Source organism: Anastrepha ludens, chromosome 5, assembly GCF_028408465.1.
Source record: "Anastrepha ludens isolate Willacy chromosome 5, idAnaLude1.1, whole genome shotgun sequence".
In the NCBI taxonomy this organism is placed as follows: Eukaryota; Metazoa; Arthropoda; class Insecta; order Diptera; family Tephritidae; genus Anastrepha; species Anastrepha ludens.
The window spans coordinates 41,275,512-41,301,953 of NC_071501.1; the positions used below are offsets into that span (position 1 = coordinate 41,275,512).

The 26,442-nt window shown below is 39.5% G+C and overlaps 2 protein-coding genes across 2 annotated transcripts in view; one reads left to right on the top strand and one right to left on the bottom strand.

Annotated features, from left to right (window-relative positions):
• Positions 1-5,788: 5,788 nt before the first annotated feature.
• Positions 5,789-7,208, top strand: LOC128863191 (uncharacterized). The gene is made up of 3 exons (XM_054102209.1): positions 5,789-5,961; positions 6,022-6,190; positions 6,273-7,208. The coding sequence occupies exons 1-3, from the start codon at positions 5,866-5,868 to the stop codon at positions 6,977-6,979; spliced, it is 972 nt and encodes a 323-aa protein (XP_053958184.1). The 5' UTR covers positions 5,789-5,865; the 3' UTR covers positions 6,980-7,208.
• Positions 7,209-12,957: 5,749 nt separating this feature from the next.
• The window catches only part of LOC128864556 (solute carrier organic anion transporter family member 4A1), a 35,275-nt gene continuing 21,790 nt past the window's right edge, over positions 12,958-26,442 (bottom strand). Inside the window, exons 3-7 of the mRNA XM_054104278.1 lie at positions 23,325-23,502; positions 19,433-19,535; positions 14,894-15,853; positions 13,607-13,801; positions 12,958-13,510 (exon numbers count right to left, since the gene is read on the bottom strand). Coding sequence (XP_053960253.1) covers positions 13,342-13,510; positions 13,607-13,801; positions 14,894-15,853; positions 19,433-19,535; positions 23,325-23,502 — 1,605 coding nt within the window. The 3' untranslated portion in view covers positions 12,958-13,341. The remainder of the gene's footprint in view (positions 13,511-13,606; positions 13,802-14,893; positions 15,854-19,432; positions 19,536-23,324; positions 23,503-26,442) is intronic.

A 26,442-nucleotide genomic window follows, 5' to 3' on the forward strand; every position in this document is an offset into this window, starting at 1 on the left:
GTTGACGCCAGTTGATCGACTTGATCTTTCTTTCTAACGTGAGTGAGGACCTCCTTTTCTTCGAGTTCCACCAGTGCATTTCGAAAAGAGCTCCTTTTTTGCTAGAGCGTTATTTTCCATTCGCTTAACGTGACCTAGCCAGCGCAGGCGCTGAATTTTAATGCACTTCACTACATCGATGTCGGCGTACAGCTCTTACAGCTTGAGGTTCCATCTTATTCGTTATATATCATCGGACCATAGATCTTGCGAAGAATTTTTCTCTCGAAAGCTCCTAATAACCATCCATCGGTGTACGTCAATGTCCAGACATTAACTTCGTGAGAACAGAGCTTTTTTCGTTCATCGAGAGATGGCTCTGGCTTTCAATTGCCTAAACAGCCCAAAGCAGCACCTGTTGGCAAGAGTTTTTCTGCGCTAGATCTCTGAGCTAAGGTTGTTATTGGTGCTAGCGCTGGATTCTAGGTAAACAAATACCTTGACTAGTCGTACTTGTCAAAAGCAACGTGTTGTCCAATACGCGTAGACTCTTTGGTTGTTGACACAAAGTACTTCGTATTGCCCTCGTTTACTGCAAGACCCACTCGACGAGATTCTTTTTCAAGACTGGGGAAAGTTGCATTGACTGCCCGCTGAGTTATGTCAACAATGTCAATATCATCAGCGTAAGCGAGCAATATGACACCATTCCCATGGCAGCCGGTTCTACGTTACCGGAAAGACTCGGGTTTTTCCCGACCAAGTGCTGCCGCTTGAGTAAAGTAGACTTGTCTATACTTTTATAGAAAATAGTACCGGCGATATCGATGCTAACGGCACGATTAATTTTCTCCATCATCGAATTGAAAAGGTCGCATGATAAGGAATCGCCTTGTCTGAAACCCCGCTTCTTTTCGAATGGCTCAGAAGGATCTTTACAAATTCTCACTGCGCTGGGAGTATTTGGTAGGGTCATTCTGCAAAGCCGGATGAGCTTTGCGGGAATGCTAATTTCAGACATGGTCGAATGCAGCTTTGTAATCGACGAGGTGGTGGGTGTCGATCTGCTTCTCTTGGGTCTTCTCCAGGATTCGGAGCTACCAATGTCGAAAGAAAAAATACTATATCTAGTGTTGATCTCCTAGCTGCATATCTTAAATCCCATACACAGTGCCTTGCTCATCTCGTAGTTTGAGGATCATCTCCAGATGCGAACAGGAGCGATGGTTGCAATCTATCGCTAGCAAAGAAAACAGAATGCGCATGAACGCAGTAAATATGGGAAGAGGGCTGAAAGTCAAGCTAAATTAGTTTGGCTACCTCGGCGCTTGCAAATGGCAGCTCTGCTGCTGTGTCCGACTCTAAAATGCGATTCGTCATAGCTACCCAGTCCATAGCAGTAGATATGTTGATCTAAACATAGTCAGCTTGACAAAGTGCGCTTCGAGTTCTTATGGTTATGGTAGTAAAGGCAAGGAACTATGATTTATGCTGCTGCCACCGGCAAAGAGGCATACCAGGGAGATTCTGATGGCCCACTGGTATCTGGTGGAGAATTGGTAGATCTTTCATTCGGGAGTTACGCCAACTTATACGCCAACTATCCAGGTGTGTACTAGGACGTGCCAGCTCTTTGTTCGTGGCAGCTCAGTTTATGTAGCATAAAAAAATATTTGCAAATGAATAAAATTTAAAAAAATATCGGTTTTATTGGAATATTCGTTTTTTTTTTTATATACGAGTTACTTAATCATAACGCAAAAATAATAAGAATATCAGGTTATTGGGATGTGGCTCGCAATGGAATACCACCCTGCCATCATAGATGCCATACAAAAGCGCAAAAGATTATGGGGACTCCGGACAATATTTGGGAATCCAGAAACAAGAGGACGGTATTACGTGCACAGTCCGAGGAAACTTCGTGTACATTTCATGGTCATGCCCAATCTTTTACTCCCTTTATTTTCTCCTCATCTGTCTTGATGCCTTCAATTGTCGCCAAGATCGTGGCTTACATATGTTATATGTTAAACAATGCACACTTCTCCGGATTCAATCGTAATCCCGTGGGGACAATGTGCTGAAGAATTACTTCCAAATTTCTCCAATGATCGCTAAAACTTTTACCTGGAACGATGATGTCCTCCAGATAGACTAAACAAGTTTTCCTGTGGAGCGCTCTCAGCACATACTCCATCAAGCGCTCAAAGGTTGCTTGTGCATTGCATAGTCAGAATGGCATCACAGAAAACTGCCACATCCCATGGGACTATGGTGAAGTGTGTCTTCTCGCGATCGCAATCCTCAATTTCCACCTGCCAGTAAGCGCTTTTTAAATCAAGCGTGGAAAACCATTTCGCCTGCATAAAGAGTGTCACCGTCAAAATCCTTTTTACCCCCACAACAGGTGAGCTCCACGGGCTTGTTGATGGCTCAATTACTCCATTTTTCTGTGGAACTCCTTATGAAGTCGGACATTTTTTTTTCTACTTCCTGAAATTCTTCAATTTTCTGTTGGGGTCCTTCATAGTTTACTATGGTTTCTAACAGATAGCTGTCTTTTTTCGTAACCTTATTCAGCTTTTTGTAATTTACACAAAATCAGGCGCTGTTATTTTCCTTTTTAACCCCCACAACCGGTAAGCTCCACGGGCTTGTTGATGGCTCAATTACTCCATTTTTCTGTGGAACTCCTTATAAAGTCGGAAATTTTTCTTGCTACTTCCTGGAATTCTGCAATTTTCTGTTGGGGTCCTTCATAGTTTACTATGGTTTCTAACGGATAGCTGTCTTTTTTCGTAACCCTATTCAGCTTTCTGTAATTTACACAAAATCAGGCGCTGTTATTTTCCTTTTTAACCCCCACAACCGGTAAGCTCCACGGGCTTGTTGATGGCTCGATTACTCTACCTTGCTGTGGAACTCCTTATAAAGTCGGAAATTTTTCTTGCTACTTCCTGGAATTCTTCAATTTTCTGTTGACGTCTTTGGCGCGGTCAAATCGGCGTAAAATGTGTTGTTATCGGAAATAGAAATTATTTAAGATAACATTAGGGAAAACAATCTAGCTAAATTTCCACTGCATCGACTTCAATTTGCCTGTCAACAGGGAAAATCCACTGAGACTGCAATACACAGCCTGGTAACAGTTATTGAAAAGGCTATTGAGTCCAAACAGATAGCTCTATGTGCATTTATCGACATATCAGGAGCTTTTGATAACACCTCCTATGAGGCAATCTATAATGCCCTATATCTAAAGGAGGTACCTGAACCCATCACTAGATGGATAATATTCATGCTGAAATCTAGGACGATCAGCACCGAACTAGGAGGAACAATCAAATCTATCAAAGCCACAAGAGATTGCCCCCAAGGTGGCGTACTTTCTCCTCTTTTGTGGACTTTAGTCATAGATGAACTTCTCCACAAACTGAATAACCTAGGATTTCACACTCAGGGTTACGCTGATGACCTAGTAGTTTATGTATTAGGCTGGCATGAGGAAACCATTTCGGATCGCATGCAGCAAGCCCTTACAATAATAAACAAATGGTGCACGGAAAAAGGGCTCTCCATCAACCCATCCAAAACAACACTTGTACCGTTTACTAGGAGAAGGAACATAAATCTCAAATGTCCGACCCTTAATGGAACAGCACTTGAACTCTCGACAGAAGCGAACTATCTTGGCATCAGTCTTGACAAAGCGCTTACGTGGAATTCCCATATTGAGAGAGTTACTTCAAAAGCCACAAGGGCATTCTTTGCCTGTACAAGGCTTTTTGGTAAGACATGGAGACTAAACCCTAGAATGACCTTCTGGATATTCACCACAGTTGTGAAACCCATAGTCACTTATGCATCCTTAGCATGGTGGCCCAAGGTCAGACAAAGAAAGGCAGCAAACGAATTAAGCAAACTGCATCGCCTGGTATGTGTTGGTATTACAGGGGCTATGAAAACATGCCCCACGGATGCATTTAGTGTGCTCCTGAACATACCACCGCTTCCAATTCTAATTGAAAGGGAAACTCGCTCGAGTGCCTTAAGATTAAAAGGTATATCTGAACTTAAAAGTGGGGATATGAAAGGACATTTAAAGATCTTGGAAGACTTCCTACATAGTCCCATTCTTCATAGGGATGATATACTATCACCCAAACCAATACTCTTCAGGAACTTCCAAGTTATAATCAATGAACGAACAGACTGGAGAACTAACTCTATCACTTTCAAACCTGGCTCCCAGCTATGGTTTACTGATGGGTCCAAATTGGAAAATGGTAGAACAGGGGCAGGAATCAATGGGCCCAAATTCAAAAAATCGATTCCGATGGGATCCTACCCAACAATATTCCAGGCAGAAATACATGCCATTGAAATATGTGTGAGAGAATGCCTTAGAAGGAAAATGAGAGGTACTCACATCTACATACTTTCAGATAGCCAAGCGGCTCTAAAAGCCCTTCTATCAACAACTATCACCTCTAAATTGGTAAATGATTGCCTAAACCTTCTAAACACGTTAGGAAACCTCAACATAGTAACACTATGCTGGATTCCGGGACATGAAGGACATGAGGGAAATGAAATGGCTGATGACCTTGCAAAACAAGGAGCAAATATGCAACTTACTGGTCCTGAGCCTTTCTGTGGACTGACAAAGGGCCACATTAATGAATTCCTTAGGAAATGGGAAGAAAGAAAACTTGCCGCACACTGGCTTAACTGTGCCGGTCAGCGTCAAGCCAAACTATTCCTAAGTCCCAACAAAGGAATATCTGGCAAACTTCTCTGACTAAACAGAGTAGATCTGCGTCTTTTAACCGGATACCTTACAGGTCACTGCAGCCTGAGGTACCATCTAAATAATATTGGTCTATCCGAGACCAATGTCTGCCGCTTTTGCGAAAAGGACATAGAAAGCTCAGAACATGTGCTTTGTGAATGTCCTGCGTTGGGCAGACAAAGACTTCATCACCTTGGTGGTATCGTAGTATCTCCATGCAATCTTTGGAACAACAAACCCAAAACTGTGCTAAAATTTCTAAAAAGCCTAAAACTCTAGGGTTACAAAATAGGCCTTTCACAATAGATCAGCTCTGGTCGCAGTGCGTAATGGCCTTCTAATAATAATAATAACATTATAAATCAAATAACAGCGAAGTAAATATCGTGGCCTAGCGTACCTGCGGTTTTAAAATTCCATATTTCCATCAATGTTATGTTTTTTCATAAAATTTCTGTAATATGTCTAAATATGGCATTTTTGGCAATTTCGTTTGCCGTACTTGTTCTTGGTTAACTATTTTTTACCTTTCTTTGGGATTAGTATGTAAACGCATTTCAAGTAGCGTAACCAATAGGAAAGAAAACCAATGCTCTAATTAAATTTCAGTTTACCAAAATGCAACTCTTAGGTACAACCAAGGCGAATTGAGTACTCACTCTTTCATCATTCCTGCCGTGCAACATTCTTGCTCTGCATGCACCAAGGCGAATTCGTAGAAGGTGAGGCAGCTAGAGCACCAACAACAGTTACATGTACATATTTTGCAATTTGAATAATAAAGTAAACAGATAAACAAGCGGCAACAAGGAAGCTGATCACTTTGACATTCAAACAAAACAAAAAAACAAAACAAATCAGTTACTTTAGCAAAGTGAATTCACCTTGGCTTGCACTAAATGCAAGAGTAATTTCGCACTGAAATGCAAATCACCTGACTGTATTATCTGTGCTGCCAACTGCCCGAAATTTCGAAGGAAATAAATTGCAAAGTAATTTCCATTTCCAAAAAGTGGCAATATTGTAAAGCTTACAATTTTGCATTTGCATTGAAATTTGCTTGTGCTCTGGTTTGCTGATTTGTGTAAAAGATGAAGAGAAAATTGCAACAAAAAAGAATTAAAAAGTGGACGCAAGATGAAATAAGTAAAATTATTGACTATATTATAAAATATGGAAATTTGGAGGTATAAGCACAAATACTTTTTATTTGTGCACACACAATACTAAATGCAGAAAATTTTCAGAAACCAACAGCACGGATTTACTATGAGGCATTCCTCAAAATTTCGCCCATTGATGCAACCTGGGATTTGATAAAATGGAAGGTTCGCCATTTAAGAACAATTTTCACTAAGGCGAGACTTTGGACGAACTCGCCAGACGCTAAATTGTTGAGCGCTGAGCGTTTCCAAGGTAATCAAAAAGTAGTTACTCAAGAAATATGTACATACATACATATGAATGCATGTTGTAACTTTCTTTAACAATATTTCAGATAAGGTGAAAAAATTGTGTCCAAATTATTACCGCTTACTAAAGATATTTGGCGAAGAAAAAGGAGAAATAGTTGAGATTTTGGATTCAAATGGCTCATTTGCGGATTGCTATGATGAGTCGGAGGAAAATATTGATTTGACAGAAGAAGTAAAGGTATTTGAAGGCTACAAAGAAACAACTAATAATTGGAATGATGAAACTGTAGTAAGCATAAGTAATATTGCAAATGCATCAGTTCCTGCAGACACAGAACAAGATGAAAATAAGCGAATTTTAGCACATTCCCCATTTGTTCCAGAGGTGGATAGAAATGAACACATAATTTCAGATACAGAGGCGGCAGAAACTGAGCACAAGCCAGTGGAGGAAGCTTTGTTTGTTGCAAAGAAACTTAAAAAAGAGTCGCTCAGACATTCGCTATCTGCTCTAAGTCAGAGTCAAGAAGGTCGGAATAAAACGCAACGTTTACGACTTAAATTCGAAGAATATAAGTTTGAACAAGAATTTGCATTTACCAAAGAGAAATTTAAAGCAGAACAAGAGTTAAAACAGCAAGAGCTTGAACTAAAAAGAATGGAAATTGAAAGTAATGAAAAGCTTAGAATAATGGAAATGGAAAAAAATGAACGTATAGCGAAATATGAACTCAGTTTGAAATATAAAGGTCAAAGCCGATTTGTAAGTAATCTACATGCAGATTTCTGATAACGAAACGCTTGAGCAGGAAGTTTTACAAATTTGCCCACATACGTACATACATATGCATATGTAAATTGTATAAGCAAACGGTTCTGGTTGTTCCTTTTATACTGCGCCACCAAACCTTTACGTCGGTTTGAGCTTAAGAAGAATTTTACAACTTTTATATGAATCGCTTATTTTTTAGTTGAAGTCCTTAAAAAATATATATCACAAAATTTGCATATAGCTAACCTTAATGTAAACATTGTGGCAGCAATAAGCAGGTTAGTATTTCATGAGGATATATTTTGAAAGCGGATTAATTTCAATTTTCCTTAGAATAGATATAAAAATATAAGGATATGTCGCAGTTGCAGCTGTATATACACAAATGTACATAACTTCTGTAATATATATTCTAGCGGGTGGACAGTGGAGAACAACTGTTTTAGACAAACCGACGACAGGTACAGACGCTTGAGTCAAACACTCACAACAGTACCAAACTGAAGACAAGACAATAGTTTGTGAGTATCGGACTATTGCACATTCTCTGCTGTTTCACTTCCTCCACAGTGGCCTGAAAAGGCAGTGGGAGGAGTGAATACTATCGATGGCGTAAAGCCTCCATACGTCCACAGGAGCGGAACCTGGACGCAGGAACCTGTTGTGTCTATTAACATAAACGCGGCTCCACCTTGAAAATATGTTAACGCGGTAACAGGGAGGAAATCAGCCGAGGAGGAGAAATGTTATAGTGTTAGTGGGAGCATGCCCCACATACCATTGGTGAGACGGCACCCTGATGATGTTTCTGACATTTTGATTTGCAAAAAAACAAAAAAAGGTAAGGTTGAAGCGGTTGTCCTGTGGAGCATACTCCGGCTTAAAGCCCATTGTGATACCGCGTGGGGGGCTTTCCCTATCTCTCCTAAAACCAATGTATGCTTTTCAAAAATTTTAGAATATCTCCTATTTCTGCAGAACTGAGATCTTCTAATTCATGAAAAAATTGTTTGCCTAGAATATTAAATCTCCGTCTGGATAGACTATGATAATCTCTCATCAAGCCAACTTCTACAGAAGTCATGTGCTTGCACACCCATCCTTTGGGCGTGCCCACCTATTAGGCAGTGCCCCGTTATGACTGAAATCAGTGTGCTAAGCCGGTGTTTATTTTGGCTTACAGGGATTCTGTGCGTTTAGCATTGAGAGTCGGCCGCAGTTGACGGGCGATTTTGCAGGTGGGTTCATTACGCCATCTTTCGTTTTCTTTCCTTACGATTTATTCAAGGACGAGTAGCTTACATTTTTATAAGGGTATGCCTATGTTATTGTATATGCACTCATCGGACAATTTGGTGTCGAGTCTCGCTAGTTCATCGGCTCTACAGTTGCCATCAATTTTTGAATAACGTTCTAAGATTTACACATCCGAACCTTTAAAAGACAAGGAATCACCAGATTTAGTCAACAAACAATTAGCGGCCTCGTATTTTGTTTATTACCATCAAGGTAATAGATGCAACTCTACGTACGATAATGACCCGGGTGTTTCTCGACCAAGGACTGCTGTCCCATTAAACTAGCTCTATCTAGTACTTTGTACCTCACCGCTCGTCTTTCGTCACTGAAACAGCTCTCGCTATCAGGTGCCTCCAGTCTCCACGGCTTTTACTTCACATAATACGCCGGTGTATGCCTTAAGTACCACAATTTAAAACTCTACGTCTCCTCGGAGCTCACCACAGCAATATCACTTCCTCCTTCTTTTAATTCACGTCCCTCTACACCACAATAGGAGAGGAGGAGCTCGGCCAAACACCCAAAAAGGGTGTATGCGACAATTATATACACATATACCATATATATATATATATATATGTGCCATTGGAAGATACAACTTTACTCCATCTTTCAGGCAGCATACGGATTCCTCTGTCAAAAATTTCGAGTTCTTTTGACTTGATCCATTCATTGAGCCAGTTTGCAATGCTCTCGTAAGAAGTGAACCGCTCTCCAATAAAGGCTGACTGCATTGATCGGAACAGATGGTAGATGGTAATCCGAAGGTGCAATGTCTGGGGAACACGGCGGGTGTGGCAAGATTTCCCAATTCAGTCCCTCTAAATATTTCTGGACCGATTTAGCAACGTGTGACCTGACGTTGGCGTCCAACAAATTCAATTTGTTATATCTATCGTCCCATTCCGGTCGTTTTTCTTTGAAAGCTCGATTCAAACGCATTACCTATCAACGGTCGTCTTCGTCTAGCTCATCTAACGGTAGGCCCAGGAAACTAGCTGTTTCGACGGGTTGGGCCCAGAGGGAGGGGGGTGATAGATGAAGGGGTTTGATGGGGCATGTGAAAAGGTGGTTAGTGTCGTGCGAGGTGCCTTCACATGCCGGACATATGTTTAGTATATCGGGGTCGATTCTGGATAAGTAGGAGTTTAACCTGCTACAGTATCCAGAACGTAATTGTGCCAAGGTTACGCGGGGCTCTCGGGGGAAGTTGGAGCTCTTCGTCTGCGATTGGTGGTGGTTGGACTCCGATAACGGCATTCGGCGGTCGGGAATTTAATAAGGTGGTGAGGGTCTCCCGATGAATGTCCTTTATGGCCTGTCTGTACACTGTCCGAACCAGTAGCTGTCTGTCTGTTTTGTTTTGGATCTCGTCCGCGTAGTTGAGGAAATGCCTCCTGACGTGCCTGGGAGGTGCCTCAGGCTAAAGCAGGTGTCTGCATGGGTAACACCCTAGCAGAAACTGCTTACTGAGAAGTTTGTTATGCTCTTTCACAGACAGCAGAAGGGCCTCATCGTGTAGGTGGTGTATCGATGACATCATATAGTAAGACATCCAGTCGCGGTCCTTAATGCAGTGTTTTGGCAGGTCTGAAACTTCGTTCACTGCGAATCACTGGTTCCAGGCGACCAGACGGGCGCAGCATAGTTTAGAACCGGTCGGCCTATTGCCTTGAAAGTCGATAGCAACATTTCCTTGCCTTTGCCCCAAGTGCTGCCGGCAAGCGACTTGAGGACCTTGTTGCGATCTTGTACTTTAGTTGCAATAGCGGTTGTATGCGCTGAAAAGGGGGGCAAGCTGTCAAAGGTATCTCCCAGTATTTTGTGGTTGTTAACCGTCGGAATTTGTGTGTCATCGACTTTTACCTTGAGTTGTAGCTTGGCCTCCTTTGTCGAGGTGGTGAAGAGGGTCGTCGTGGACTTAGTGAGGGAGAGTTGTAAGTTCCTCGCAGCGAAGAAGCAAGAAAGGCTGGCGAGGTAGTCGTTTACTTTGAAGCATAGGCCATCAATGTCATTGCCCGACGCCATCATCGTCGACGTATGAGACCACTGAGACTCCCTCTGGTGGCTGGGGGAGTTTCGAAATATAGAAATTGAAAAGCAAGGGTGAAAAGACACCACCCTGCGGTACTTTTTGCTTTACTTTCCTGTGTTAAGATGTTTGGTCTCGAAATATCACCGACGAATGACGACCACTCAGATAGTTCGCGGTCCACCTTTTCAGCCCTGGCGGGAGTGTCGACTGTAAAAAGTCATCTAGTAGCGTGGCGTGGCTGACTGTATCGAAAGCCTTTTTTAGATCCAACGCTACTAGGACAGTCCTCTCGCAGGGGCGGTTTTATTCGAGTCCGAGGTTTACCCGGGGGTTAATGGCAGTGAGTGTCGTGGTGGTGCTATGCACTCTTTGGAAACCATGCTGGTGTGAGGCTGGGAGTGGGAGTAGAAGGGCTTCAAGAGTCTTCACTACTGTTGAAAGGAGAGTTATGGGGCGATAAGACTTCCCTTGGTTGGCGGGTTTCCCAGGCTGCAGTAGTGGGGCCACTCTCCCTAATTTCCACTTATCAGTAATGATGAGAGTGGCTATAGACAAATTGAAGGCCTATTCTACTCTCAATGGACCTAGCTTTTTCAGCATCAGCATGTTTAGTCCGTCAGGGCCAATTGCTTTAGATCGTTTCATGTATTTGATGGCCCCCTGAACCTCATCGGATTCGACGATGCACGACCGTTGAAGGTGATATCCACCTTGTCGTTGTGCTTCGTCGGGCTCGACATTGACCTTACGGTGGCCAGAGCTTGCTCACACCAGAGGTGAAGTTGCAGGACTTCAGATGCTCTTCCCATTTAGTCCACTTATATTGGGTTACGAGTTGCCAAATCTCAGAATTGAGATCCTTTATCCGAAGATCCCCGGGATCGGCCTGGCGTAGGAGATCACGGTCGTTCAGCTGGGAAATTGGGACGTATGTCCCGCATCCTTCCAGCGGGTATGAAGCGAGCCGCGGCGGCTGTGATCACTTCGCGGAATGCGCGTTTGCCTGCGCGCACATTGGTGGGAATGGGGAGAATGGCGAAGATGTCTTCAGTAAATTCCGCTAATCTAGTCCAATCAGCTTTGTTAAAGTTGATGTATGACCGGTGATCCGCGGAAACAGAGTCGGCAGGTTTCTCAATCGAGATGATAATGGGCAAGTCGTCTGACGAAAGCGATAGCATAGACCGCCAGACCTGTGCTAGCAATTGTGATGTCAAGCGAGCTGCTGCAATCACCCACTACCCTAGTGGGGGCGTCGTCGTTTACAGTGCTGAATGTCAAATCATCTATCTCCTGTCCCATACGATAATTTGCCAAACAACGTGATGCGCATTAAAGTGACCTACTACCAATCGGTTTTTACTCCTGATGGGCACACCAAATATGTATGTAAATATTATTATAAATTTCGAGCTCGGCATCGCCTGACCGGACAGCTATCCTTTGACATTCTAAGGTGTTGTCCTTGCGGTCGATGCCTTCATCGATGAGACGATACTACACTGTGTGGTGGACTATAAACGCTAGGCCACCACCGTGGTACCGCTCGCGATATTTTCTGTGCACGTTGTAGCCGTCCCTGGTGATCAGGGAGGAGCTATGTGCAGTTGCTTTTTTTTCGCTGTCAATGGACCTGGTTCACCTGGCAGGCTGCAACATTTTCGACGCTTAGGGTTATCATAATCTTTTCTTTTCTGCCGTTAAAGAAGCATCTCATACACCACCAAACGTCTCTCCTTCAATTGATGTGGTACCCAGTTACCTGTTTTCTGGACTATTCCCATCGCGTGCAAACACTTACCGACGGTTGATCTATCAACATCCAACTCTTTAGATACCTCCTCAAGGGTTCGACATGCGTCTTCATCCAATAGTTGTTGTAGTTGAGTATCTTCGAATTTTTTCGGTGCCCCTTCGCGATTTTTATCACTCACGTCGAAATCGCCACTTTGGAAGCGTCGAAACCACTCTTTACAAGTTGTAATTGATGAAGCGTGATTACCTTAAATATTGATTAGTATACTACACATTTCAGTTGTACTTTTCTTTAAAAGGTAATAATGAAGCTTGACTTCCCGCAAATGTTGGTTTTTCAGGACGAACGGAGACATTTTTGACATAAGATAGAAAATGATCTTTACACTTCAAACGAATGTCAACTACTGCAATCGAGACCTCACTTATACATCTTCAAATCACCGGTATATTACTAGAGCGAACACAAAAATAATATCAGTAGCGACACTTCTTTTACGAGGACGAAAACTTATTCCCATACCCAATACTATCCACACTTCTCCAGTATTCGTAATGAATCCTTATATTGTCCTATTATCCTAACAGTAAGGTATCGGTCATAACATGATCTATCGTTAATAAACTGATTGCTTCACTGTTTTAAACTTTGAATACATATAGAAAAAGAAACAGTGCGTACAATTTTGTGAATGTACTTTTAATCCCTTGACTTAAATACTTTAAAGAACGTGAGTACGTACAAATTTTTAAAAACATTGGCCAAAAACCATTAATGGCAAAAAGGTTACCCATTTTTTGAACCATTCTGCAGATAAGTGGCATTCACCGTTTCTTTTCTTTTAATATAAAAATGACAAATTCTTTTTATTGAATTAATCAACAATTCGATTTATTTTCACACTTATTTATATCCAGATATTAAAAACTACTGATGGCAAATGGTTATGTTTGTTAATAAAAAAATCTACAGACATTAAATATTACATATAAATATTAAAATTCATTATTATTCGCCTTAACTGTAATCAGCTGGCAGCACATGTGTTTCCCTGCACATGCATACATGTACGCACTCAAACACCTATGCATATGTATGGCTATGCATTCAACCATTTGTTTCATATTTTGTTTACATTTCATGCTTCTCCGAGTACGTACTTGCATGTGAGAGGGAGATTAAAAACTACTTCTCTTTTGTTTTGAGGGTTCCTTCTAAACAAGAACATATGCCTACACGTATATATCCATCGAAATGTATATTTTTGCACATGTTTATTAGCAGTACAATTCAGTCGGCGTCTACATTGGCCACAATCTTGATATCAGTGCTGTTATTTACAGGCTCTATGTTATCGCTGTTAACAGCTGACTGTTTCGGTGGAATGTAAAACCAAAAGGCGCCAAAGAAAAATATAACAGAGAGAGTTTTGCCCACCAGTGCCAGTAGCCACATGTACCTATGAAGATTGAATATAATATTTATTTATATTTATATTAATATTTATTAATTTAATAAAAGTAATAATTTGTATTGTTAAGCTACTTTAACTTACTTGCTCATGTTGTTATTGTCATAGACAAGACAAGCACCAACTCTATCTCCGTCTAGATCACAAGTTTCTTGCCAAAGAATACACGAGTCATCGATGAGGGTGCCAAATATCATCGGTGCTGGTATAGTGCCCAGCAGGCGAACTTTTATCCATTGAATGCCCAGAGCAAAGGAACGCTGGTCGTCGTGAACACATCTGTGCGTATAGTCATACAAATACATATGAATATATAAATTAGTAGAAAAGGAATAAAATTAAAATAAGTTTAAGAAAATTAAATTAAATTAACTAAGAAAAAAATTAATTGAAGTAAATTATTTAAAATGAGGTAAAAAAATAAAATTATATTAAATAAGTTTAAAAAATTACATAAAATATAATAGCACAAAATTAAATTAAATTATTAAAATAGGTAAAAATTAATATAAAACAGAATAAAATAAAATTCAATTAAATTATTAAAAAAAATTTAATAAAAGGTAAATAAAATTAAATTAAATTATACTAAATAAGGTAAAAAATAAAAATATAATCAAATAGCATAAAATTAAATTATATTAAAAAAGGCAAAAAAATAAGGGAAAATAAAATTAGTTTATATTAAATGAAAATTAAATTAAATTATATTAAACAAGATAAACAAAATAAAATTAAATTAAATTATATTAAAATAAAATAAAAGTGAATAAAGTAAAGAAATTAAATTAAATTAGTTAAAAAAATTAATTAAACAGAATAAAAGAAAATAAAAAAATAATAAAATTAAATTAAATCAAATGAGTTAAATAAAGTAAAGAAACTAAATTAAGTTAAAGTAATAAAATTAAATTAATTAAAAAATAAAATAAAATAAAATAAAATAAATGAAAATAAAATAAAATAAATGAAAATAAAAGATAAATAAAATACAATTAAATCATATTAAACCAAAAATAATTCAATTATATTAATTAAAAAAAAAAAAAATTAATTTATACTAAATTATATATACTATTTAAATAACTTAAAAAAAAAAATAAAATAGAATAAAAGAAAATAAAATAAAATAGAAAAAGATAAAATTAAATTAAATTAAATTAATTAAAAAATTAAATTAATTAATTTAAAGTAAATAACTTAAATTTATTAATTTGTTTATAAAATAAATTAATATGTCATAAAATACAATAATATAAAATTAAACTAAATACAAAACAATAAATTATTGAAATGAAATAGAACGAAACAAAATAAATATGATAAATTTAAATAAAACAAAAACAAAATTAAAATTGAAACAAAAATTACCTTAAAGTAGCCGACAATGCTGGCATGGTCGATAAAAAAGTGAACAGCATCAGCACAAAACATAAGCCCACAAAATATGGCAAATACTGGCATGTAGACTCGCACATCGTGTTGGTAGCGTCCGGCATATCAGCTGCTCTAAACGCTTTCTTATCGATGCACGAACAATTCGAGTAAGTTTTTATGTGGTTCCTGTTGTATTCCTCTCCACAGCCCGCGAAGCACGGACTATAGTAGAGTACACCATCGGCGCCACAAATCGGTTCATAATTCAACTTATTGCATCCACACTCGAAGTTACATTGCGCTTGGAGCTCCGTACCCAGATAAGACCTTTCAACGCCATCAGTCAGATTTTGCTGCCGTTCCTCATTTACGTTGTGCAAACTTCCTTCGCGATAAGGTGTAGTCACACCAGCGAAATCCAAATTGGGGCACGAAAGCAGAAAGCAAGATGTAAAACACGCCGAAATCATTGTCATTATTAAACACATTTTTATTATTTGTGAGCAGGTTAAATTCCATTTTTTGATCAGATAACCGCCCAGAAATGTACCACCACCACCGGCAGGCACTGTGATGAGTCCCATCAAGAGAGCCGACCAAACTGGCGAAATACAGAACTGATTCTCGATTTGTTTGGGCAAGAAAGCGGCAAAACCAGCGATCACCAATCCCTCTGTCGCACCAGCCAAATTCAGACAGAAAAATGTTGGATTCTTCAGCAATGAAATTAGTGCGTTTGGCAGTTCTTTTAATTTGGTGAAGGGCTGCTCAATCTTATTGCTATCGCCATTGTAGGCCTCCGACACCTTTTGCTGTTGCAGTTGCTCGGCGCCCGGTAATGAACTTGGGTAACCGAAAATCGGTATGGAGAGCAGAACGCAAGCGGCGGCAGCAAAAACGAAACCGATCCACCAGGCGCCAATCCAAACTTTACTGGAGCTCGTAAGGCCCAAGCTGTTGAAAATTAGAATATAAATAAATTTACATGTGGATATGTATTTACATATTTTAAAATTATTTATGACGACATAACTTGTACTATTCAGCGAAAATACAATAGTACGCACGTGAAACTATAAAATTTAGGTAGTAATGTTCATCAATTTCAGTTTTAAAAGAAGCAAATTTTCGAAAAATAGTTTTAAATTCTTATACTCACTTTGATATTAACCAGTAGATACCAACGAAAGAGGATAGATACAGTTACTAGACATTTTTTTTACTTGTCAACTTAATTTTTCTCCCAAAAAAAATAGTAGAACTTCTATGTAAAAGACATGATGAACTTCCCCCTATGAAGTAAAGTATACGCACTGGATACTATAAAAAATCGATATTCGTCCTATATTTGTTCAGCAGCCATAGCCGGATGGCTTTGTGTTTCAAACCCACAGTACACATGAAGCATCAAATAAAGACTTCTATAACTCAAAAAAGTAAAAAGTTATTAAAAAACAAAATTAATGATTAATTTTACGGCACCTAGATTAGATGGCAAGAGTACCACGGGTAGACTACAAATAGCATTAGAGTGCCGTTTGAATGTAGACCACTCCGCGAAAGAATACAAAACGTAAAGAAAGGAAACCCATCTACAGCGCCATCCAGTGCTTTTGATGTAATGGAGGGCAGAAAAGCCTCAGCCTATCCCCAAAAAGTACACTAAGGAACGTCAAGTGTCTAGCCGCCAAACCCGGACATTTGAAAGCAAAGGGCTCAACAGTCCCTTTCTCTACAGAAGCCCCACAGCTTCTCCAATCGGAGTTGCATTCCGCATGCGTTCCGATCACCCAGTGACCGGTGAACACCGCTATGAGTTTGAAAATTGAAGGGCGGAGATCCCCAGCACTTTGAGCATCGTGCTTCTGTTATATTGAGGCAAAAGTGTTTTTGAGATAGCACACGATGCCTGGAGGATCGCTAAGGCCTCTGCTTGAAATAGGCTACAAGTTTTCGGCAGTTTAAAGGAGACTGAAATATTTACTCATTTAGACTCCGCTCCCACTTCAGATCCGTCGGAGATAACAGACTCTCCCGTGCAAACTCTTCCCTCCTTCCACTTCGGTCTGCTTGGAAGGATAGCCCCAGTCTGCCTCAAAATGCTACAATACCATGTCGTACAAGAGATTTCCTCCAAAAGCGAACCTCCTTCAACCTAATAATGGTATGAGCAGCAATGAATAGAACTTGAAGATCAACGGAAAGTAAGTGCAGAATGACGTTAAGAGCGGCGGTGGCGCATGTTCTACACCCCGCCGTGATGTCAATACATACTGTCCTCTCCACTCTCTCTAATTTAGTGGTGTTATAGCCCTTCCGAAGAGTTACCCACCAAACTAGGCAACCATATGTCAAAATTGGCAGGACCCTCATAAAATAGGTGTCGTTTTGATACTAGTACTTTTGTGTTCGCTCTAGTAATATACTGGTGGTTTGAAGGTGTATATGTGAGGTCTCGATCGCAGTAGTTGCCATTCGTTTCAAGCGTCAAAAATGTCTATGTTCGTCCCGAAAAAACAACATTTGCGGGTCCAACTTCATTATTACCTTTTAAAGAAAAGTGCAACTGAAACGTGTAGAATTTTAAGGTAATCACGCCCCATCAAATACAACTTGTAAAGAGTGGCAATTTCGACGTTCCAAAGTGGCTATTTCGGCGTGAGTGATAAAGATCGCGAAGGACATCGAAAAATTCGAAGATACTCAACTACACCAATTCTTGGATGAAGACGCATGTCGAAACCTTAGTGATATGTCTAAAGAATTGCACGCGATGGGAATGGTCCAGAAAACAGGTAAGTGTGAGCCACATCAATTGAAGGAGAGGGATATCGAGAGACGTTTGGTAACGTGTGAGATGCTTCTTGAACGGCAGAAGAGAAAAGGTTTTCTGTATCGCATCGTAACTTGGGATGAAAAATGGACCCATTATGATAAAGTCGCTACCGACTGCAGATAATGCGTTTGAGTCGAGCTCTCAAAGAAAAACAGCCGGAATGGGACGGTAGACGTGCAAACTGATTTTACTGCATGACAACGTCAGACCACACGTTGCTAAATCGGTCCAGAGGGACTGAATTGAGAGATCTTAAGCCCCCGCCGTATTTCCCAGACAATGCACCCTCGGATTACCATCTGTTCCGATCAATGCAGTCAGCTCTTATTGGAGTGCGGTTCACTTCTTACGAGAGCATCGCGAACTGGCTCAATGAATGGATCGAGTCAAAAGAACTTAAATGTTTCGTCCGAGGAATCCGTATGCAGTCTGAAAGATGGACTAAAGTTGTAGCTTCAAATGGCACATATATGTATATAATTGTCGCGTACACCCTTTTTGGGTGTATGGCCGAATTCCTCCTCCTATTTGTGGTGTGCGTCTTGATGTTGTTTCACAAATGGAGGGGCCTACAGTTTCAAGCCGACTCCGAACGGCTAATGGTTTTTATGAGGAACTTCTTCATGGCAGAAGAAACTTTTTCTTTATTTTGGTCTGAGATTCGAACCTACGTTCTCTCGTGGCACATACTTCACACAATATCATGTTTAATTTAATTGTTTAAATAATTCGTAACTTTGGACGGAAACTTATTCCCATACCCAATACATCCAAATTACGCCACCTTGTTTTAAAATCTAAATTTGTAAAAAATGTGTCAAATCTGTTCCACCTTTAATTAAAGTGTTGTAAAATTTTTTTCCGGAAGATGTTCATAGTTGTTCTATTTCTTTATTAATGAAACACTAAAAGCAAAGTGAATGTCTCCTACAACTAATTTCCTCTACCTTCCCTTAAATGCGCAAGCCATAGTCTGTGCTCTTCGAACTAAGTGGCATACAATACTCAAATACGTCCCACAAACTTTAAATTGCGTTTAAGTGAGAATGCGAAATGCAAAATTTTGAATCAAATTTGGCAAAAAGTAGAAACAACTAAACCGCACGAATACCTATTCGCGCATTTAAATATCATCACCTATGCGCTGCATTATTACTTCTATAAGTATTTATCTAATTTTTCTTTTCTAAATATACATCCATAATTTCTTTAAAAAAAGCTTACGCGCTTGAATGTCTTTCTACATCACCTTGGCAATAAATAAGGGATGAGCCGCTATCCGCCCGCGCAACATTTAGCAGTCTCAGTAACACGTCGCAGCTTATGAACCCCTACTCCGGCAGCGCTCAGAGCGCATAAACAACACTGTTGACAGCAGAAAATTTGTTTTATGACTCCCTGGCGACAAAGTCGCTACGACTGCCGGTGTTGGGCGCTTCAAAAGGATTTATTATGACATGGAAACGACCTGGCAGAGTGTAGTAACGTGCCAACATCCGCTAACGGTAAACACCTGTAGCCAGTGCGGCAATACACTCCCCGCATCCAGCATCCAATCAACAGTTTCTCAACGCGACATTTTGCTTATCGGTGGCGGCCATACAAACAAACAAAAAATACGCTCTATTCTTTGACAGTTATTTAAAACTTCTTTTTCCCTTATTTTCACGCATTTACATGTGGTTTTCTTCACTTACTCAGAGGCATCCATAGTCATGAATTCGGTATAAATCAGTAAAAGCTGCCCGCCGAGCACATAACCAACAGCCGGCCCAATTATCGCCATGGTGTAGTAGATACCTGAAAATGAATTATTACAACAATTATTGTGTTAAACTTTCTTAGGTCATTACAAAATTTTACAAAGGAGCGATGGAGACTATTTATCACCCAACCAGCTATAAAATTATAAAACCAATTATAGCAGAAAAGTGCAGCTGCCCCAAGAAGTTTATGTTAGAAATTATGCTGATTATCATACAGTGCTTATATTTTTATATAAATGCATACTTTACGCTTTACCCTTTGTGGGGTGTTTGGCTGAACTCCTGCTTCTATTTGAGATGTGTGTCCTATGCTTCAGAGATGGAGGGGCCTACAGTTTTATGCCGCCTCCGAATTGCAGATGTTGCTTATGAGAAGCTTTTTCATGGCAGAAATACTCTCGGAGGATTGCCATTGCCTGCCGAAGGTGACCGCTATTAGAAAAAGCTTCCGAATGGCAGTCACGCACCAACCCATTCGGCTACGGCAGCCACTTACGATGCTTAGAGGCAGTTAAATTTAGAATACTTCATATTGAGATAATTCGATCTGAGCAGATTAAGTACTCAAGACATGTCCTATTATTGCGCTAAGCTCTTTCTTCTTACATTCTAGGCTATTGATGGATCCGATCGCCGAGCATTGGCTCATCCGTAATAGGGTTCCAGACTATTGGGGCTTGGATATGAATTTACGAACAGCCTTTGTCAAGTGAATACTTGAGCGTTTGCGAGGGAAAATTCTGTAGCCGATGGAATATTGAACTGTATAAGAAAAATATCCAATTAAAGCAGCGAACTGAGATTCAACGGTTTTGCTGGCGAATCGATAAGCCGAGAAAGTTTCAGATAGGATACCAGCTAGTGGTGGTAGCGGACAAGAACAGCATTCTATGCACCGCAAAAAAGGAGTGGAGAGGGACTTGGCATTAACTGGTAATACTAATTGATGTTCGTTAGCAAGAGAAAGAGGAAAGTGCGAGCTTGCTGATTTCGGTCAAAATCTCTTCAGTAGCACGTAATAGTAACTGTAGTCCTTACATTAGTAATATTTGGTATTTAGTAGTCCTAAAACTCGTGGAATGTACAATTTAATCCCTCAGAAATTAAATCAAAAATACTCCACCATTCAGTAGAATCTATTTTAGTTCATGTAACAACTCTACAACTTTTTGCATGCCCTCTGAACAATAAAATTCGCCTAAGTACCTTACTGATTCGCCATTTCTTCATGTGTGGAAACAGAAATCAGTCGCAGCGGGTTTGATCAGGAAAATATGTTGGATGAGGGAGGCAGCCACGTCACTGTTGACAGTTAGGATTTCGAAGTTATAAGAGACTTCGTATATCTAGAAACCAGCATTATCACCGATAATAATGTCAGCCTTGAAATCCAATGGAGAATCTCTTTAGTCAACAAGTGCTTCTTTGGACTAAGTTGACAATTGAGACAAAACTTACATTCACAAAGCTCTCATCATGCCCGTTCTATGGTTATGACGCAGAAGCTTGGAAAATGACAACATCGTATGACCCGACCCTTAGAGTGTTTGAAAGGGAGATTCTGCGGAAGATTTTTGGACCTTTGCACGTTAACAACGCCGAATACCGCACGCGATGGAACAATAAGCTGTATGAGCTTTCCGACGACATAGACATAGCGCGGCGAATAAAGATCCAGCGGGTCACGTCGTCCGAATGAATACAAACTCTCCGGCTCCGAAAGTATGCGAAGAGGTACCTGCTGATGGTAGTAGAGAAAGGGGAAGGGGTCTCCTCTGTGTTGGAAAGACCAGGTGAGAATAGACTTGGCTTCACTTGGAGTTTACAACTGACACCGGTTAGCACGAGAAAGAGCTGGCGCGCGGCCAAATCGCGCCAGTCCGTTGATCTGGTAGACATTTTTCCTCACCAAAAGCTATCGTTTTTACTTCAAAATGAGGTCAAATCGATTACATACTTCGGGCACTTCGGGCGCTCCGTGGCAGGCAGGTGCAAATGTTCACCAGTTTTTTCCGCAAATCACTCACTAAAGAAACTTAAAACAAGACCTCTTCTTTTCGTCAAGAGTTAACAAATGGCGAGTAGATGAAGCAACAAATTAACATATGTCGGCAACGTGAGAAGGAGCCGCCTTAAATTACTTGTGTTGGTAAGGCAGTGTGGTATATCAGTCTAATGAGCCCTACTCGCTAGCGGCGAGTCTTACGCGATACTTTGTTGTTGCTTTCGCATGCAAAATTTATGTCAAGTTAATCGAACATAGAGGCAGCGAGCGGAGAATAGAAGAGGCCTACAGTCAAGTCTGATTGGTACTTAACAATTTGTTTACCAGAAGTTTTAGAAAAATTAAGGAAAACCAACCCCCGAAGACCTTCACCAAGCCAATGCGAGCTTTCACATATCACACAAGAGTTTTTGAGCACTCAAAAGATCGAATTGACGGATAATCCATCTCACAGCCCTAATTTGGCACCTACTGATTTCGCTTGGTTCTCATAACACCAAAAATTAAATACCAGGTCAACCCCTGAAGAAGCTGTTTTTAAGCAGCTCGTTTTGGGGTTATCTGAGTAGCAGAAATGCTTTGAAAATTGAGTTAAGAGAATGGGGAAATGCTTTGACTTCCAAGGATATTATTATGTGTTTCCATTATTGGGCACAAAGTGCAAAAGACATTCCTCGTGGGCTTAGAAGGAAAAGGCATGCATATACGTAGGTAACTTTGGCTGTCAGATGTATGCGCAATTTTTTGAGCGACTGTGTGTGAGCGATGTATACACATCTTCTCAATGTAAAAACAATACAACTGACGTATTATTTCATAAATAAATTTGTTCATTTGCAATATTCGTTTCGCATTTGAGTCGTTGAACATATTTTATAATTTCTACATAAAACCCGGATAGCATCAACTGAATGTCGCCAATAAATTTTACCACTATCAGGCGGTTAGCATCATTTGTCGTTTAAGCTGTCACCCGTTCCAATCTTGATACCTTCTAAACCACGCCGGATGCCCGCTGGAATAAAATGTAGGGGGAAAAGTTCTGAATCAGCGCTTCAGCTTCAAATAGTTTGTGTTGTATATACATATGTATGTATACACATACTTAGGAGTATTGTCGGAAGTGGAGAAGTGCGTTCCACCACTTAAAGTGGGTCACCGTACGACGCTATGGAAATTGCCACAGTGAAAATCATACACAAGGAAGTGACAACACGCATTCGCGCATACTTATACGACTACAAACATACATATACACACATGTGTGCATTTATACTACTGTCTCCACACTCTACATACTTCGCACTCCGAAGAAAATGAACGCACCATCAAACGAAATCAGGCATTGTTTGTCACCGCATTCGTAAACAAGAAAAGTCCTTTGTAGTTTCGTCAGTTGCGGACCAATATCGTAACAAATATGCGCGCAAATAAACAAACAACTATTTTTGAATTGATTGCCTATCTGTCTGTTCGTCTACGATCTACCGCCCACCACCAACTACTTCATTGCCTGCATGTCTATTTAGCGGCATATTTACTGATTGCCGGCTGACTGTATCGACTATATTTGTTGTATCTGTCAATTGCTTTGGGCCAATCGTGTAATCGTGTACGGGGCGCCGCGATGCCTTTGCTAGCCGCCATAGCTAACGACCTCAGCAACCACTGAGCATTGTGTATAAAGTTTTCAATTTTTATTAAATATTTTTCAGCCTGTTTTTATTTTTTTTTTGTTTTTTTTTTTTTTGGTTCGATGCACTGTCAATAATGCAACTTTGCTACAAGGAGCCGTCGCAGCAATAGCAGTTTACTTACCCAAATACACCGAGGACATCTTCTTTGAGACATTCTCATCGATGTATGTGACACCCAATGTGAAGAGGGGTGAGGCGCCCGCACCATGCAGCAACTGTGCCAAAAAGAATAGCCAAACTGTCCAAGAAAGATTCTCCTGCTCAGTAAACGACTCTGACTCCGCATCCTGGCTGCAAGACTTGAAAGAAATATTATATTAAAATTATAATTTGAATATGATGTTACTGATTTAATAATAATATTTTTGTAAGAACGAGTGTGCCCTTCAAATATTTCATACACTCAAAAATTACACTACGCAACAATTTCGTGGTCATTATTTCCAAACAAAACAAAACCTAACCGGTGTGAAAATACAGTGCTGCAAATAATTATAAACCCATAGATTTTTTTAACTATCATGGCATGTAGACTTTTACTAGGTTGTTCAATAAGTTTTGCGGTCTGATAAGAAAAACACAATTTTATGGTTTGAAATCCACTTTTATTATTCAGTAAAGTCTCCCTGAGCATCAATAACTTCTTCCAACGAGATTCCAATTTATAAATTCCATCCCTGAAGTAAGAATCTGGAAGGTTATGACCTCATCATTTGATGAGAAACGCTTTCCACGCATGAATTTTTTTAGGTCTGGAAACAGATGGAAGTCGCTAGGGGTCAAATCTGGTGAGTAACGGTAGATGCTTCAACAATTCGAACTTTAATTCACGGATTTCAGCCATTGTCAAAATGTTCTTGTGACACGGTGCATTGGTTTGATGACAAAGATTTTTTCCTTTGGCAAGCTGAGTCTTTTTTCACGAATTCTTCCTTCAGTTGGTCTAAACGTTACAAAAATATTCAAAATTCATTGTTGTACCAGTATGCAAGTATTTACAAACAAATTTCTATTCGTATCTCGAAAAACTGATGGTAACACCGTCTCGACTGATTTCTGGACACCAACTCGTTTAAGAGCCGAAAAACCGGGTTCACACCACTCTTTAGCCTCTTGTTTTGATTTAAGATCATGGTGATAGACCCAAGACTCTTCCATAGTGATGATTCGACCCATAAAATCTCTTTTTTCCTTTCAAAAATAATGTAAATGTTGTTGAGAAAGTCGCATTCGAATGTGTTTTTGTTCCATTGTTAGCGAATGTGGCGCCCATTGTGCACACAGCTTTCTGAAACCCAATACTTTAGTTAAAATATTGCTTGTACTGCCCAATGAGATGCCTAGGGCTTCTACTAAATCTCTCTCAGTCACTTGACGTTTTTCTAATACGATTTCCTGTATTTTTTCTATGATTTCTGATGTCGTTGCTGTTTGTTGGTATCTGGTGTCGTTGAAGTGGATCGTCTTCAAGGCTTGTACGACCACGTTTAAATCCCACATGGGGTATCTTATTATTGTACTAATGGATGGCGAAAAGTCCTTATACAATCTCAATATTCGTCCATAAATTTCCGTTGCTTTTAAATCTTCCAAGAATAAAAATTCAATCACCGCACGATACTTGATTTTTTCCATTATAGAAAATACTGTTACATGTCGGTACTATGTACATAAATGGCTTGTAATCAAAGAATGAATTGACAGGTTGAAATGAAACTTCACATACGTTCATATGAAGAGTGTACCAACATATCAAAAAAAAATTTAGCCTAGTAGCAATGGCCTCACTCATCGAACCGCAAAACTTATTGAACAACCAACAACATAATCTACTGAAATCAGTAGTAAAAGACTATCCTCAGAATAGTTATAAACTAAATTATTGAAGGAAAGTTTTTGTGACTCATTTAAATTTTGTTAATAGTTTGTGAGTTAGGCATGCACTTACACGCATGTAACTAAATCTTAAGAATTAGGTGTTAAGATTAAGATGTAGCTAGACCTTAATACGTATATGTAACCCCTTATTTTATTTATTTTAATTTTATTTTTTCAAGAAGTCCAGAAAACATCATTCCTGACTGACCACGAAAACTAAAGAAACACAGAAAACTAATGAAATTATATAACACATGGGCTGAGAAGTATCGGATCTAACTCCTAGATGGCACTACTTTTATTACATTCACCACTTTTTTAGTCAGTACTAACCTTAAAAAACAGTTGTTAAAATTTGATAATATTTTATTTATTAGTTCCTGAGTTACTATGCTAAGAGTGACGCTACTTTTGCTATTTTCAAAAGAATGGATCAAAAAGAATTTTGTGTTTTAACTTTACACTGCTCCTTCATGGGGAAAAATACCGTTCAAGCAAAGAAATGGCTTGAAAAGTGTTATGGTGACTCCGCTCCATCAGAAACAACAATAAAACGTTGGTATGCCGACTTCAAACGGGGTCGTAAAGACTCCGATGATGCACAATGCAGAGGACGTCCAAATGAGGCGGTAACACCAAAAAAAATTCACAAAATCGTTTTGAATAATCAAAGTGAATTTGCGTGACTTAGCTGGCATCGTAAAGATATCAAAAGGACGTAAAGCTCTGTTCAAACTGGGTGCCGCGTTTGCGCACTTTTTTGATTCATCAAGACAACGTACCGTGTCACAAGTCAACCAAAATAATGGCAAAACTAAAGGAATTGATCTTCGAATTGCCCTGAAATCCACCGTATTCACAAGATTAGGCCGACTACTGGCTGTTTGCAGACCTTAAAACAAATGCTCGCAAGCAAGAAATTTCGCTCGAATGAAGAGGTTAGCGCTGAAACTGCGGCCTATTTTGAGGCAAAAGATAAATCAATCTAGAAAAGTGGTATTGACATTTTAGAACGGCGCTGGAATAATCGCGTTATTCTTGATGGAAATTACGTTGCCGAATAAAGCGAATTTTGAACACAAAAAAAATCGTGGTTCCATGTGTTAATAATTATTCATTCCATGTGATAATAACTCCTAAGAAAAAAAATGCTTTGAGTAAAATTTTCCGCGGAATCCAAATATGATAGTCGGGTTTTGTAAAAGTATTTTGAAAAAAGTCGGTTATTTAAGCTTTACAAAAAATTAAAGAGTACTAAGTTTTCAATATTTTCGGCCAAATTTAAGTTATTTTTTAATATTGTAATTTTATATTTTACTGAAAATACGATTTGATTATCTATAACAACAATAAAATAACTT

Coding starts and splice junctions, on each gene's coding strand:
- LOC128863191 (XM_054102209.1), top strand. CDS start 5,866: ATGAAGAGAAAATTGCAACAAAAAAGAATTAAAAAGTGGACGCAAGAT. Junction 5,962..6,021: donor TAAAATATGGAAATTTGGAG/GTATAAGCACAA, acceptor GAAAATTTTCAG/AAACCAACAGCACGGATTTA. Junction 6,191..6,272: donor GAGCGCTGAGCGTTTCCAAG/GTAATCAAAAAG, acceptor ACAATATTTCAG/ATAAGGTGAAAAAATTGTGT.